At 34.6% G+C, this 15,087-nt stretch overlaps 1 protein-coding gene across 5 annotated transcripts; it reads left to right on the forward strand.

Moving 5' to 3' along the window:
• The first annotated feature begins 3,240 nt into the window (after window positions 1–3,240).
• Window positions 3,241–11,837, forward strand: LOC122303792. 5 transcript variants are annotated; one of them, XM_043115746.1, is made up of 7 exons: window positions 3,241–3,667; window positions 4,549–4,749; window positions 5,798–5,965; window positions 9,788–9,901; window positions 10,024–10,137; window positions 10,952–10,962; window positions 11,474–11,837. In XM_043115746.1, exons 1-7 carry the CDS (start codon window positions 3,355–3,357, stop codon window positions 11,513–11,515), a joined length of 963 nt encoding a protein of 320 aa, XP_042971680.1. In that variant the 5' UTR covers window positions 3,241–3,354; the 3' UTR covers window positions 11,516–11,837. The 5 variants fall into 5 exon arrangements, with proteins under 5 accessions (XP_042971680.1, XP_042971684.1, XP_042971685.1 ...); XM_043115750.1 differs by having other exon boundaries at window positions 5,810–5,965; XM_043115751.1 differs by having other exon boundaries at window positions 4,549–4,746; window positions 5,810–5,965.
• The last annotated feature ends 3,250 nt before the right edge of the window (window positions 11,838–15,087 follow it).

Genomic DNA, 15,087 nt, shown 5'->3' on the forward strand with positions numbered 1-15,087 from the left:
ACCATAACTTAAGTATTTACAGCGATTTAATACCTTTTAGCGGTGAAAAACATAGACGAAATAAGAAAGAACAAGTTGCAACGAGATAAAATCGACGGTATCGGGTCTGGGCACCAAAATGCTCTAAACATTTTATTTCCCCCCTGCCTTACCCATTCTTGTTCACAGTACCTCCTTCTCCATTTCCATGTTCTTCCCCAATTTGACTACTTGTAATTAAATCCACCCACTTCATACACACGGCTTCATCTCCATTTTCGAATACGTCCCAAAGCTTATACTCTGGCCTCCACTTTATTTTTCTTCTCCATAGAAGCTAAAGTCATAATTTCCTTCCCATACCAAATATATGCGTCCATCCAGAAATCTCGGAGTGACTTCTTGTGGGATTTTCAAGTATCGGAGAGTGAGCATATTCCACCAAGACTCTTGGAGTGAATTCCTTTGTGACAAGACAGGTATCGCTTGAACTCATTTCTCTATCTCTCCTCCTTCATATGTAGATTGGTTGCTTTACAAAAATCGGTACAGTTTTCTTGTAGATTAACCCTATATCTGTTTGAGTCAGAAAGCTTGAAGCTCTTTCCATGAAAATGCACCCTTTATATCTAGATTTTGTGTAGGTGTTGATGTGGGTATTAGATGTTAGTAATTTTTGGGTGATATTTTTAATTTGCACACAATAGATTGATGGCTTTTTGCATGACATCCCTAATTTGTCAATCATCTTGGGGAATGTAACAAGAATGTATATAGAAAAAGCCCCATTTACCCCACAACAGACTGCACGTACCTACTTTGTGTAAAGAATACTAGATTAAGTCCTTATATTCACATCATCTCATTGTATGTTTGCCTTTCTTTCATCTGCTTGACAAGTACTTGGAACATCTTGCAATTGCATTGAAGAACAAAAAATGGGCACATGTTCAACCACTTCTATCATCCTTATATAGTGGATATGGCACCTTCAATATGTGAGCATTGTTTTGTAGCATGCTATATATACAATGTAATTGTTCATTTGGATGGTTGGATTCGCTTCTAGTGTTTGATATTCTACTAAATTTATTAAATTTATTATTAGCTTTTGCTTCCTTTTTGTTGTCATAGATCATGTTGTTAGGATATATGTGGTTAACTCTAAAGAGTGGGATGAGGCTATGTTATGTTTAAGTTAAGATGGGATGAAATATTTAATACAATACGCATTGGTATGTAACAGTTAAAAATAGAAGATCTTCTCTTTTAATCTTTTCTACTTCATGTATTTATAACATTTTGTAACAAATTTTTGTTAAGCATTGGTTAGTGAAACTGTATGGCTTTCATAGCGATACTGTTCCACTAGTAATTTTTATTTATTTATTTTATTACAGACTATTTGTAGTGACTATACGTCGCTGCAAAAGGAGCATTTCCGTCACAAGTACTTGTTTGTGACTATTAACGTACATTGCAAATAAGATTTTAGCATCATAATCCAAATTCGTTGGAAAGATTTATTTTGTGATGAAAAATTTCGATGGAAATGTATAATTGTGGCAAATAATGTTGGTCACAAAAAATTCTTATGGTTCCCATAACCTTTTAGCATTGAAACACAATATCGTTGGGAATTTTTATTTGCGGATATTTTTATAGTATTTACAATGGATATTTTCCGCCACAAAAATCTTTTCCCAACTATTCTAAATGAAACTAGAATGCACATTTGTGGGGATTTTCAACTAATTGCAACCAACTTAATTCGCTCGAAATAAATCCCTTTTTGCAGCGATTTTTTACTTTAATTGATGAAGAGCAAAAATAACTATACCATAGCGACGAACTGCAGGGAATAAAAATCAATGGAAAAGATCAATTGCCGTGATTTTGGCCACTTTTTGTGATGATTTTCGGCGCTATAAAAAAGTGTTTTTTCTTGTAGTGAGATTAGTAATGAAACGATTTCAGAATATGAAAATTTTGATTTTTGTTTTCTTTTAAAAACTGTATTGTAATTTTTTTATTTTAGTTTGTTTAAATCCAGTACTCAAGCAAAATTCTGATTCTAGAAACAGATCGAACCAGCTAGTTGCTTTGAACGGTGCAAAGGCTACTGCTCCAAATTGTATAAGAAAATTTGCAGAGCTTGTAGATGTAATGCAGCTGTCTTGCTGGAGACAAGTGATCAGTAGTGTTGTTGCTGGGAACGTTAATGCAAAAACTGCTAGCTAGCTGCTGATCTATATTGTATATTAAAAATATATATATTACAAGGTGTACGTGTTGTTCTTAGAACAGATCGAAGAAGAAGAAAGTTGTTGTTATTACAATATATATAATTAAGGCCTTTCATGATCTTGACTAGACCAAATTAAGGAATGTTTAGGCTTTATTTATTTATGATTTATTTAATTATTTGTTTTAATAAGCGAGCAAGCTAGGAATGCTTTTGCTTTATTCCTTTCTTAATAGCATTCTCATTATATCTATATATATATATATAATTACAAATAATTAGTTCGCTTTATTCTCCAAGCTGCATGGGTCCCGCATTAGAATTTGGTTCTCTTCGATATGCTTAATATGGTCAGTCTAGCTAGGGAAATCTTAAAAAGAGGAAAAATCGTTTCTAATCAAACAACTCGATCGAATGTGCCAACTCACGACTCTTACCTCAAAGGTTCCTTATCTTGCAATCCTTAATTCCAGGCTAAAATATTACCCAAAATAGAAATTAAAACAGCTCCTAATTTCTTTGATTTACACAAATTTAACCTACAGAAACCAAATACTAAAATGTTAATTTCATGAATGTAATTATTTGCTTAAAAGTCATACTGGTCCCCTTGGTTTAACTGTAAGTTTGATCACATAATTACTCTTTCTGTTTACCATTCATTAGCAAACCATTAAAAATGTTGCATCTATAACATGCCACGTATAAGAAATTAAAAAAATGTTTAAAAAATCATAAATATGTCATCTATACTACATATTTCTCCCTACATATATGACATCAGAAATTATTATGCAGTGCCCGATATGGATATGTTTAGGCTTTATCCCTCTGTTCCCTTTATTCTTCAAAGTGATTCTGTTTTATTAATGTATTCAAAGTGGTTCTTGACTTGGCCAAGAACTCCTTCGAATGTGGTTCTTTTCGTTCTTGCAAAGTTAATAGTGGAGAATCGTAAACAAAGTTATAAATGATCCTTGCTTCTACTTTGAAGAACCTATCAAAAACATACACAATGCGAAGACCTATTCTAACTTGTAATACTTTTTACGCAACACCTTCTTCCAGCTAAAAATACTCCCTAAATTGAGGAAAAAGAACTTCCTTCACTCTTGACACAAACTATTAGAATGAATAGAGATCAACTTCTCGATGATCCGGAGCAGCAGAAAAAGGGTATCTGGGGACGGGAAGACATGAGTGGCGAAATTAAAGGCAAAGACGGCAGCGTTACAACGTATAACCCTATCCATCCACAGGAAGAGCAACGCATTAAGGGTACTAGTGTTCTTGTCAAAAGAGAAACAAGAGACAGAGATCCCATCCCCGAAAAGATGAGCACAAACAGAACTCCATTATATGCTAATTCACCGATGCTTCCTGATCAAGAGCAGAAGCCAAAGGCCGGTGCTCTCAGAAAGGAAGAAGATCACAAGGGAAATGGTATGAGTATATATTAATACTTGATTGAGCTTAAAATTTATTTCAATAAGTTATATATATTGATCATCTTACATTTATTGGTGATTGCTGGACTCAATATATTTCTCTTATATTTAAATAAACATAGTACTAGTGCCACGTAGTTAATTTATTTAAAACAAAAAAAAAAAAAAAAACACTAGAAAAATATATTCAAACTAATAAGCCGTCTGAAAATATAAAAATAAGAACACCAAAACGTCAAGTTCTCTCTATATCCCTTTTATATTTGCGTTTTTAATTTTTTAAGTTTTTTTAATAAATAATATTTTCATGTACGTCTTTTTTTTTTTTTTTTTTTTTGGGTAGAATTTTGGTTGGATTCTCAAATTGCATGTTGGGAATAGTCATGATCGATCCCCTTCTGTCCTAAGTTTTCGTAACTGGATATGGTATATACCTCTTTCTTCTAATTAATGATGATTTTTGGGCTCTTTGCATTATTTGTTGGCATTAACATTTATGATTTTTTTAAAACATTTTACTGAAATCACTATCATTGAGTTTACTTGAAATGTTTCAGCTAGCTAGCTTGCATGGGAATTAGCCAATTAGGAATGTGATCATGATATTCATGTGTAATATATTAAACGTACATTAGTAATATATACTAATTTATAAACACTAAATTAAAAAAAAAATGGAAACAGATGATTTTTTAAAATTCAATGTCCTCATCTTAATTAACAAAAAAATTATTTTACTGGTATGTATTTTTACATTAGCAACGAAAGGTATAACCAGTCAATTACCAGTACAATTAAGCAAAAAAAATGGTGCATGAAACTTTATTTTCCCTACAAAATACACGTACAAAAAATTGTGCTTTGCTTGACTTGCAGATCATGTTGTGTCAAAAGAGTCACCAAAGACTATTAACGGGCGGAGGGAAGACATGGGCAGTACAGTCGAATGGGGTGGAGGCAATATTATTGCTCCTAACAAGCGCGGAGGGCAGCCGGCTGAAAGCTCTCATGTAGAGCAAAAGGATTTCATGAGCAGCAACGGGACTTCAGGCACAAAGGCACCCAATCAAATAGGTGGTAATTGAATTGCGAGTTCAATTTCATATGTATCTAATTCACTTCTTTCTTTCTTTTTTAATCCTTTTTCTCATATTATTGACAAAATTTAGGCCAGCATTTTCATATTTCCATATATATATATATACATACATACATACATACATATACATACACGTATCTATTATACATACACTTATAATAGATATATATACATTTATCATATGCATATATATTTCTCATACGTATATATACATACACGTATCTATTATATATAGTTACGGCCAGCAAGTAAATGTGAAATTGCCATTTATTCAAAAAGATTAAGCTAATAAGGAGATGTAAATTTAATTATTTATATTATAATATTCTTAGCAGTTTAGTATTGTGGATTGGCTTCATATTAATGTTGTTTAGGAATCTTTGCATTAGTCATGATTTATATATAGTTATTCAAACAAATTTAGAATTCACTAACCATAAGACTTGAAAATATAGGAAATTGGTTGTAAAAGTTGAAATACATCCATTTTTTAAACCTGTGCTAGGTAGCTTAATTGGTATGTAATTTTTCTTAAACTTTTTATAACAAGAAAAAATAAAACTGATTTAGATACTAAATTATACTAGTGTTAATTTATACTTTAGTATTAATTAATAGTCCCTCAATTTTATACTTTTCAAAAGCCTGCCTAAATTTTCAATTTTTAACATATTACCCTGAGACTGAATACATGAATATTCCTTTCGTTCCTTATAATATGCTGTCAAGTGAGAATTAAAATTATAAAATATAATTATACATTGAAGTTTATAATCATGACTTCTTCCCCATATATATGCTTTGTGTTATTGTATTTTGAATATTCTGATCAATAAAATAATCACGATTTCTTTTGTTAATTTCATGGACCAAGAAATTAACTAAATAATTAATAGTAAACATGATTAAAAAAAAAGTAGCCAATACTTTCGATCTGGTCCTTTAATTTTAGTTCTTTTCCCAACAAATTAGTACATTCGTTTCCAACTTTAGAAATATCATGAACAAGTGCAAATTATTGGCCAGATGTACATGCAGATCTGTCGAAAGAGCAGCATATCAATAACTTTCAGCTTGGACGAGAAAATTCTACTCATGATCACAAGATCAATGACATGGCAACTTCAAATTCTGATCTCCACTCTTCAGATACGAATTACATACCCATAGGGATCCCGATTGCTGAAAATGGAGGTATATATATGTCTAAATTAATGCTCCGTACAGAAACATTCCGGAGATGATCTATTGATTTATTAATGCTGCGAGTTCAATTCCATATCTAATTTACTTCATTTTTTTTATCCTCTTTCTCGTAATAAGACTTCATATTAATGTTGTTTTGGGATCTTAATTCTCATTAATTACTCATGATTTTTATATATATATATGGCTATAATTTGAATAAATTTAGGGAATTCACTAACCATAAAACTTGAAAATATAGGATGTATATTGCCTGTAAATGTTAAAACACATTCATTTTTTTAAATCTATTCTAGCTAGACAGCTTAATTAATTGCTTGTTGGGTATGTCTTGTAACTTTTCTTAAACTTTTTACAACAAGAAAAATGAAAATCGATTTAGATGCTAAAATAGTCCCTCGATTTTATACTTTTATAAAAGCCTCCCTAAATTTTCAATTTTAACATATATATTACCCTTAGATTTATTTAAATCATGTTTATCAAATACAATATTCCTTGCGTTCCTTATTATAATATGATGTCAGATGATGAGAAAATTATTATAAAATAGAATCCTACTTTGAAGTTATATATATAATCAAACACGTACAGTCCTTCCCTATATATATGTTTTTTTGTTAATCATGTATTATGAATATTCTGAATAACATAATCACAATTTCTTTTGTTTCGTGGATAAATAAATAGCAAACATAAAAAGTAGCCAATACTTTCTGGTCTTTTTATTTTAACTCTTGTCCCAACAATTTGGCAACATATTAGTACATGAGTTTCCAACTTTAGAAATATCATGAACATGTGCAAATTATTGGACCAATAATTTGACGTTTCGCCGTCGTCATTCAGCAATCGGGTATACCCGTAGGGATCCCGATTGCTGAAAATGGAGGTATGTCTTAATGCTGCATAGAGAAACATTCCCGACTTCTATTTATTTATTTATTTCTATTAAATGTGATAATATATAAATATATATATTAGGTGGAAACACGCCGTGGTTTCCAGCTTATTCTTGTCTCTCCCAAATCTTATGATAACTATTTTTAATTAGAAGAATGGATCGAATTGTTAACGCCATGTTTCGTACATCTTTAGGCTAGACTCCAATGATTTTGGTCTTTTAAACTTGGACCTACACACTTGGAGAAAACATGCAAAGAGTCGAGGGAATGGGTACAGGCTGAGGAATCTCTGATGCTTAAGTTAGTATTACCTTAGTAGTTTATACGAGAGAGTAGAGGGAACAGAGAGCATTCTTCGTACCTGGAGATGGGCTTTTATACTAGATTTTTGTGGGTCAACCACCCATACCCTATGTCAAGGGTACATGTCCCCTCAGTTGTTTCCTTAGTCAAAATCATTTAATGCGGTGTGGCTTCCTGTTCCTTCTGCCCTGTAAATACACTCCATTAGACTCCTCCACACTTGTTGTGAGAAGATCAATGACTCCCCGCATTTCTCGCCTACCTTCTTATATAGGTTTTCTCAGACTAGGTGTCATAGGGAGATGTTGATATGATGTATCCCCGCATTCCTTAAACTTCAGGACTTCCTGTGCGATTAAGGCCATGGGCCGACTTTAGCTTTGTGGTCGGGTGCCCTTAATGGGCAAAGGGGCCGTCCAACAGGCCTGGGCTCCCTATATTTGGGCATCTATTCTAGACCTTCGGTCCGAGGGGAAAAATTCCCTTACATTCACCCCGTAAATTCCTATATGATTGGTCCAATGCAAATTTATTCTTGCCTTTGTTTTCATGCCTTCCCATGGTTTTTGCCATTTGATATCCTCTCTTCTTGAAAGGGGCAACCATTTTACTTCCCGGCTCTTCCACTCATCCAATCCTTAGGTGTCCCTGCTTGGCCTTTTTTTGTTTATTTATTTAATGTGTTGTGTGACGATTCTCCTTCTGACTTTATTGTTACATTTTCGGACGATTGAATTTCAATACTTGATTGCCTCCATTATGTCCCCTTAGCATTGATGGTATCAAGCGGCCCTTAACACATCACATCATGTGGTATGTGTTGCAGGATTTGTGCCGCCCGCAAGCTTCATAGGGCGCGCTTGTTCCCACAACCCTGAGATACCAACCGTCGCCTGAATCTATTTAAACTCCATTCATTCACAGTTAGTGCCTTCTTTATCTCTTCTTCCTTTCTCTGAGTACTTCAAGTCCCCTTTCTTCCTCCTTCACACTCTTATATGTGTGCTCTTTCTTTCATCCCTTCATTCTCATGGCTCCTAAGAATTCTTCACGTCCTCCTCAAAAAGCCCTAAAAATCCTAAACCTGCCAAGTCTTCTAATTCTCCTCGAGCCCTTGGGAACCTGGACCCTTCTAAGGTCCATACTAAAGCACAAAGGTTTGACGGCTTCTCATGGTGGTCAACACTGACTCCTAGCAAGTTGGAATTGCTAAAGACGCAGTACAAGGTGTTGGGTAAGATGAATTTGCCTTACCCCCTTAGCCTTAAGGTCCACACTCAGGTGTTACTACATGGCCTTCAATCGGGTCAATTCCGGGCATGTCCTTGCAACTCCAGGTGAAGACATCCCGATGCTCCATGAGGAGCTGTTGCATGGCATTCCTCACTTTGAGAGCCATCCTGGTGCCGAACCTGGAGGTGGCTTCCAGGTGACTCAGGTCTAGAAAGACTAGCTCTAGCGGCTCTTTGGGCTCCATCTTCCTAAGCGCTTGCTCATCCCTAGTCTCGCTATCTGCCGAGATACACTTAGGTGGAGTTGGGATGATGTTCTATACGTCAAGATACACTCAGGTGGAGTTGGGATGATGTTCTATATGTCCTTGCTTTCTTCTTATGTGTCGTCCCCCTAGCCTCCAGCATTCCTAGAGCCTTCACGTTCGTCATTGCTCGTTCGGACGTTATTTTCCTACTTGTTAGTGGTCCCTCTGAGCATCTCGTTCTCCTTCACTACCAACTATTGCATTGCTGCAAATCTTGCTTCCACTTTTATCAATGTCATTTCTGCTTGTCCCTGAGTCGTTCGAGAACAAGTTACCACTGGCACACAAAGGACATGTAAAGTCTATAGAGATCCCACAGACGGCTCTTCGTACGTTAACGTCACATTTCATACGCCTTTGAGCCAAGCTCCAGCGATTCGGGTTTTCGAACTTGGGCCTGCACATTTGGAGAAAACATGCAGAGTGTTGAGGGACTGGGTGCAGATTGGGGAATGTATAAGCACTACACAATTTTGTATGTCTTTGCAATCGTGAAATATATAAGCGGTGTCATGCAATTTTTTTTTAAAGCGAATAAATACATAAACCACAGGGAAAAAAACTCATTTTTTAATTATGGGTCATACTCTTTTTTAAAACATTTACCCTGCGCTTGTGCACTTCACGACTATGTCTAGCATTACTCATATATGTAACACTCCCAATAGTACCTTTCCACCCTTGTAAAAAAAGTCTACTGTTCGCAGACTTACGTATAACTTTTGCTTAATTGGAAATATATATATATATATATTGAAACCCTAAAACAAAAAATAAAAAAGAGTATATGTAGCATGCAGTTAGTTTTCACTTTTTTTTCCAATTTCCTTTTCTGTTTTTTCCTTTTCCCAGTATTAAAAAATTAGTGAACTTAAAGAAAAAAAAATTACAATTAGTTTTACTTTTCATTTATATAAATAATTAACGTGGTCATGAGGAAACTTCATTTTTTTTTTCGCCCCTAAAAACATAGAAAAACGTACAATATTAAAATCTACTTCGTCGATCTGGTTTCATACAAAGATGACCATGTACTACTACGTAACTATGGACTGCATGCAGATAAGGGATATGAACAACAGAGTCGAGATCATGTTAGTGTTACTGTATCGGTGAAACCAGATAAAGTTACAACTACAATTACGGTGAAGGGACATGATGAGCGACACGAAAGCGGTATATGTTGTTGAATGCATTTTATTTCATTTCTAGATTGGTAATTTTTTTTTTTTCTTGATTTTATTTACTGTTTTATATGCATTGGAAATTAATTATTGTATGTCTCCTGTGATCTTCAGATGAGCAAAATGAAGGGATGACGCGAAACACAACTAGCAGCTTTCAACCCCCATGCCCAGAGTCCCCGCAATATCCAAACACAGATCAGAACAAAAATAACAAGATTAATGACGGTACATTGTTAAATTATATCATTTCTAATTTTTTCTAATTAATATTTGCTTATTTACATATTTCATAGTTTATAATTCATTCTATATATTAAAATCAAATTAATTTTTATATAATCAACAGTTTCAAAATCTCGCATACTATATTGTTTAGCATGACGCGGTTCCGCAAGTATTTTTAATATTGTTTTTCACAAAAATGATGATGATACATTACTTAATAAAACCAAAAGTTACAAGTAATCATGGGGAGGGCGGAATATCCCAACAGCCAACCCCGTTGATCAGCAATCACAAAGAAATAAATTAAATAAATAAATATATATTTATATATAATGCCGAGAAATGGCTTCAACAATTAACAGATCGATCATGATCAGCCAGTTCCATGATGTCAATCCAGTACTGACTAGCTACGACTTGATCGACGAATTAGTTTCAAGTTGTTAAATTAGAGATAAAATTACATGAGAGTAGTCAAACTTTATATTTTCTCAATTAATTTTAGGCAATGTGCATGTTTTTTTCATGTAATTATATTTTCCTGATCTGTTTTCATCCGCCGCCCCTCCCTATTCAAACTTGGTTATAACTACGACTTTCTTTTTCTTCTAAGCTACAACTAGATGAGAGCAAAATCATAGAATCTGAAAGTTCGATCAAACAGGAAGAAAGAAAAATGGGACATAGTTAATAGCTAATATTTTTATAATTTATGGTCTTAATATTTAATTTTTTATTATTAGTTTTTAAATCTAATACATGATTTAATGCTATTTCTTCAATGATCTAATGGCACCCGAGATTTCACGTCCAGTTCCTCAAAAGGTATATTCTAAATATCTAATTTATCGTTTATTTATTTCCTATAATTTACAATATATATTTATGATAGTTTATTCATTCAGTTTTATTTACATTCCCCCAAATGACATGATATTTGATCTCTATTTATATTAATAGCACAGATTTTGATCTCAATGTCCAGAATACGTAGAAAAAATTATAATTCTAGGAGTTTAATTAGACGTTGTACGTATTTATTTGATGCATATAGTGCCAAATTGTTCATGAATTGGATAGGAATTGATGCATATAGCAGCATTTTGCTGCCAAATCTGTTATAATTATACAAGTACTAGCTAGCTTTATCAGAAACGTCGTAGGAAATTATTGAAAACTATGTTTTTTTTTTTTTTTTAAGATTAGTGATGAAACGTTTCAGCTAGAATATGAAATTTTTGATTGTTTATTTTCTTTTTAAAGTGTTATGTAATTTTTTTTTATTTTAGTTAGTTTAAATCCCAGTACTGAAACAAAATTCTGATTCTGAGAACAGAACCCAGTTGCTGTGAACGTTGCAAAGAGTACTGCAACGTGATGTGATCCAGATTGTATAAAAAAATTCGCAGAGCTTGTGGATGGGATGCGGCTGTTGCAGGAGACAAGTGATCAGTAGTGTGGACGTTGCTGGGAACGTTAATGCAAAAACTGCTTGCTAGCTGCTCCATATTGTATATTTAAAAAAAATTACAAGGTGTACGTACGTGTTGTTCGTTGAACATAAATTAATTTAAAAAGCGCATGAGTAGTACTGAAAGATGAGGTGTGTGTATATTTATATTATCTCCTTTATGTAAAACAGATCGAGAAAGAATTAATTAAGAAGAAGAAAATTCTTGTTACTAAAATATATAATTAAGGTTGCTAATGTAAAAATGAGTTGGTTGGCATATTCTTGTAAAACATTTGTAAAATTGTGTTGTGACAAGTGTTGAAGTGGGAAGACATGAAATGGGTCGAAGTGTGCTCAACATGGCTCGAGCATAACTCATACAGAGAGTTCGCTCGACATAGTGCTCGAGCAGAACTCATACAGATTGTTCGCTCGACATAGTGCTCGAGCAGAACTCATACAGATTGTTCGCTCGACAGGTGCTTGACACAGAGCTTGAGTGGAACTCATACAGAAATTTCGCTTGATAAGCGCTCGACAAAGCGCTTGAGCAGAACTCATACAGAGAGTTTGCTCGACTTGCGCTCGACACAGCACTCAAGCAAGGCTAACACATAGAGTTTGCTCAAGCATCTCTCAATGTATAGCTTGAGCGGCAACCCAAACAAAGAGTTCACTCAAGCCTCGCTCAATGTGGCGCTTGAGCGGCTACTGAAGTACAACGTGCGCTCGACTCACATTCGACACCTCGCTCGAGTTAATGTTCAGACAACTTAAATTCTCTAGGGGTTAGAGCGACGTGTTTCTTGGGAGGTATAAAAGGAACATTTTATTCTACCCTTTGTGTGGAGAAATAGAGCAAAACCTAAGTTTCTTCCAAGAGCCTTTGAGAGAAAATCTCCCCGCATAGTTGAATCTCTCCTGGAAGAAGATACCTCCGCCCCATTACACTTAAGATGAAACAGTAGTTGAGATACCTCCGCCACACTACACTTAAGATGAAACAGTAGTTGAGTCCATTGGAGTGGGCATGTTCATTGGCTGGGAAGAGTTCCGGAGCTGCTGTTGATGCAAAGATCGAGATGGAAAGCTATAGAAAGGTCAGAGTTCCGGTACTACGTGCATGTAGAGATCGTGTGGGTCACTCAGGGTGTTGCAAGCTAAGTTTAACTACTACAAAGATTTTGTAGTCTCTAAATTGGTTGTAACAAACTTATTTTCTATAGTGGATTTTAGGAAGTGACTTACACCCGGAGTGGTTTTAAGTTCTAAAGATGTCCTTTAAATGAGTTTCCACTTCGTAACCAAAATCACTATGTTGATTATTTGTGTGGTGTGCTTCCTTGATTGATTTTATGCTGGGCTTTATTTTTATTAAACTAAAATTTTCAAAATACACCTATTCACCACTCTAGGTGTTGTGTTGGGTAGAACCACTGCATTTTCAGTTGATATCAAATAGGGTTCATTTTGGTAGGATTTAGTTCCTGAGTATGATCCTACTATAGTGGTTCAAATGGATAGGTTTCAATCTCTCACATCACCACCATATTTTGATGGAAGCAACTATGCATATTGAAAAGATTGAATGAGAGCTTTCCTGATGTCTATACCTGAACAAGTGTGGGTTTCTGTGACAAGAGGATGGAAATAACTGGTTACAATCATTGATGGAGTTGAAATCCCCAAAAGTGTGGAAAATTATTCTAAGGATGAAGCCAATGTTCATAGTCATGTCCCAGGAGGAGTTCAAGCCAATCTCCATGTGTGAAATTTGCAAAGAGGCATGGGACATTCTTGACATTACCCATAAAGGTACCAAGGCTTTAAAGAATTCTAAGCTTCAAATGTTGACCACCAACTTTGAAGAACTTAGAATGAAGAACGATGAAATATTTGATGCCTTCTATGCCAAACTAAATGATGTTGTCAATTCTCGTTTTGATTTAGGGGACAGAATTCCTAAAAGCAAAATTGTGAGAAAAGTGATCAGATCTCTTCCTGAAAGGTTTCATCCTAAAGTTACAACTATTGAAGAAAGCAAAGAGTTGGACACTATGAGGATTGAAGAGTTGTTGGGCTCTCTACAAACCTATGAACATACTCTTTCTGTGGATAAGAAAAACAAGTCCATAGCCCTCAATACTATTAAAGAGGAGTTAGATGGTCATCCAATGAGTTGGCTATGAGTGACAAAGAAATAGCATTTTATGCTAAGAACTTCAGAAAAATGTTTGTGGCTAAAAACAACAAGAACCCAAGACAAGAGGAGAAAATGTTTGAAAGATACAGCGGAGGTTCGAATTCAGGAAACAAGGAGAGGAGCTCTAAGAAATACACTAGAGCTAACAAAGACAAGATACAATCAAATGTACAGTGTCATGAATGTCATGGTTTTGGACACATTCGCTTAGAATGTGCTAATTACAAAAAGGCCAAAGAAAGAGTTAAGATTGTGTCCCTGAGTAAGAGTGAGTCAGAGTCAAGTGACTCATTAGAGAACTCTTCTCCGAAAATAAATCTTAACTACATGGAGTTCACTTCTTCTGTTGGTAACAAAAGTCAATGTAGTGAACAAGTATTTGATGATGGAAGTATATCCAGAAATGAATCTGGGTATGAAGATCAGTTGCAAGAAATCCACGAGAAGCTATACAAGGAGTGTGTTAAATTAATAAAAATCAACAAAGCACACATTGAGGAGATAGATTTTGGCAAACGAGAAAATGAAAGTCTTCAAGGCAAATCAAATAAAGCCATGAGTCTAATAAATCAGTTATAGATCAAGAATGCATCTCAGTAAGATAAAGTAAAAACTCAAGAAAGTGAGATAATTTTTCTAAACGATAAACTGAAAAATTTTTCTACTGGGAAACAAAAGCTTAACGAAATTCTAAGCTTAGGAAAGTCTCCTGGTGATAAGACTTAAGAGTGGTCTAGGATATGTTGAAGACAAATCTGATATGGCTATAACCTCAAAAACCTCCTATAAAAATGTGGGAAAGACTGTTTTTTCATGAATCAAATCCCAATAGGATTGCTTACCCATCTAAAAAGGGTAAGAAACCCTGACATGTTCAAAAGGTTGTTCCATCTCCTGAGAAACAAAGAGCTAGTAGTATGAGCCATATATGTCATCACTATGGAAAGACCGGTCATGTTAGATCGGATTGTTTTAAATTGAAAAGATACACTATGCATGATCCCACACCCTCTAAGAGTAGAAATGTGTATTATTCAAAAATGGGTAAGAATCTCATGAATGCTCATAAGTATGTCTCATCTTTCATAAGAAAAAGAGATCATAAAAAGAACTACGTGTGCCATAATTGTGGTAAGGCTGGTCACATCTAACCAAACTATTATGAGCTTAGAAGGCATCCCATGAGAGGTGAAAAGAACCGCTCAAGAAGAGGACATCTGAATCTCTAGAGTCAAGTCATGGCCTTAACTAGATAAAATGATATACTCAATGTCAAGTTAGACACTATTAGTCA

This window comes from Carya illinoinensis, chromosome 3 (genome assembly GCF_018687715.1).
Source record: "Carya illinoinensis cultivar Pawnee chromosome 3, C.illinoinensisPawnee_v1, whole genome shotgun sequence".
Classification (NCBI taxonomy): domain Eukaryota; kingdom Viridiplantae; phylum Streptophyta; class Magnoliopsida; order Fagales; family Juglandaceae; genus Carya; species Carya illinoinensis.

Coding starts and splice junctions, on each gene's coding strand:
- LOC122303792 (XM_043115746.1), top strand. CDS start 3,355: ATGAATAGAGATCAACTTCTCGATGATCCGGAGCAGCAGAAAAAGGGT. Junction 3,668..4,548: donor AGAAGATCACAAGGGAAATG/GTATGAGTATAT, acceptor CTTGACTTGCAG/ATCATGTTGTGTCAAAAGAG. Junction 4,750..5,797: donor GGCACCCAATCAAATAGGTG/GTAATTGAATTG, acceptor ATTATTGGCCAG/ATGTACATGCAGATCTGTCG.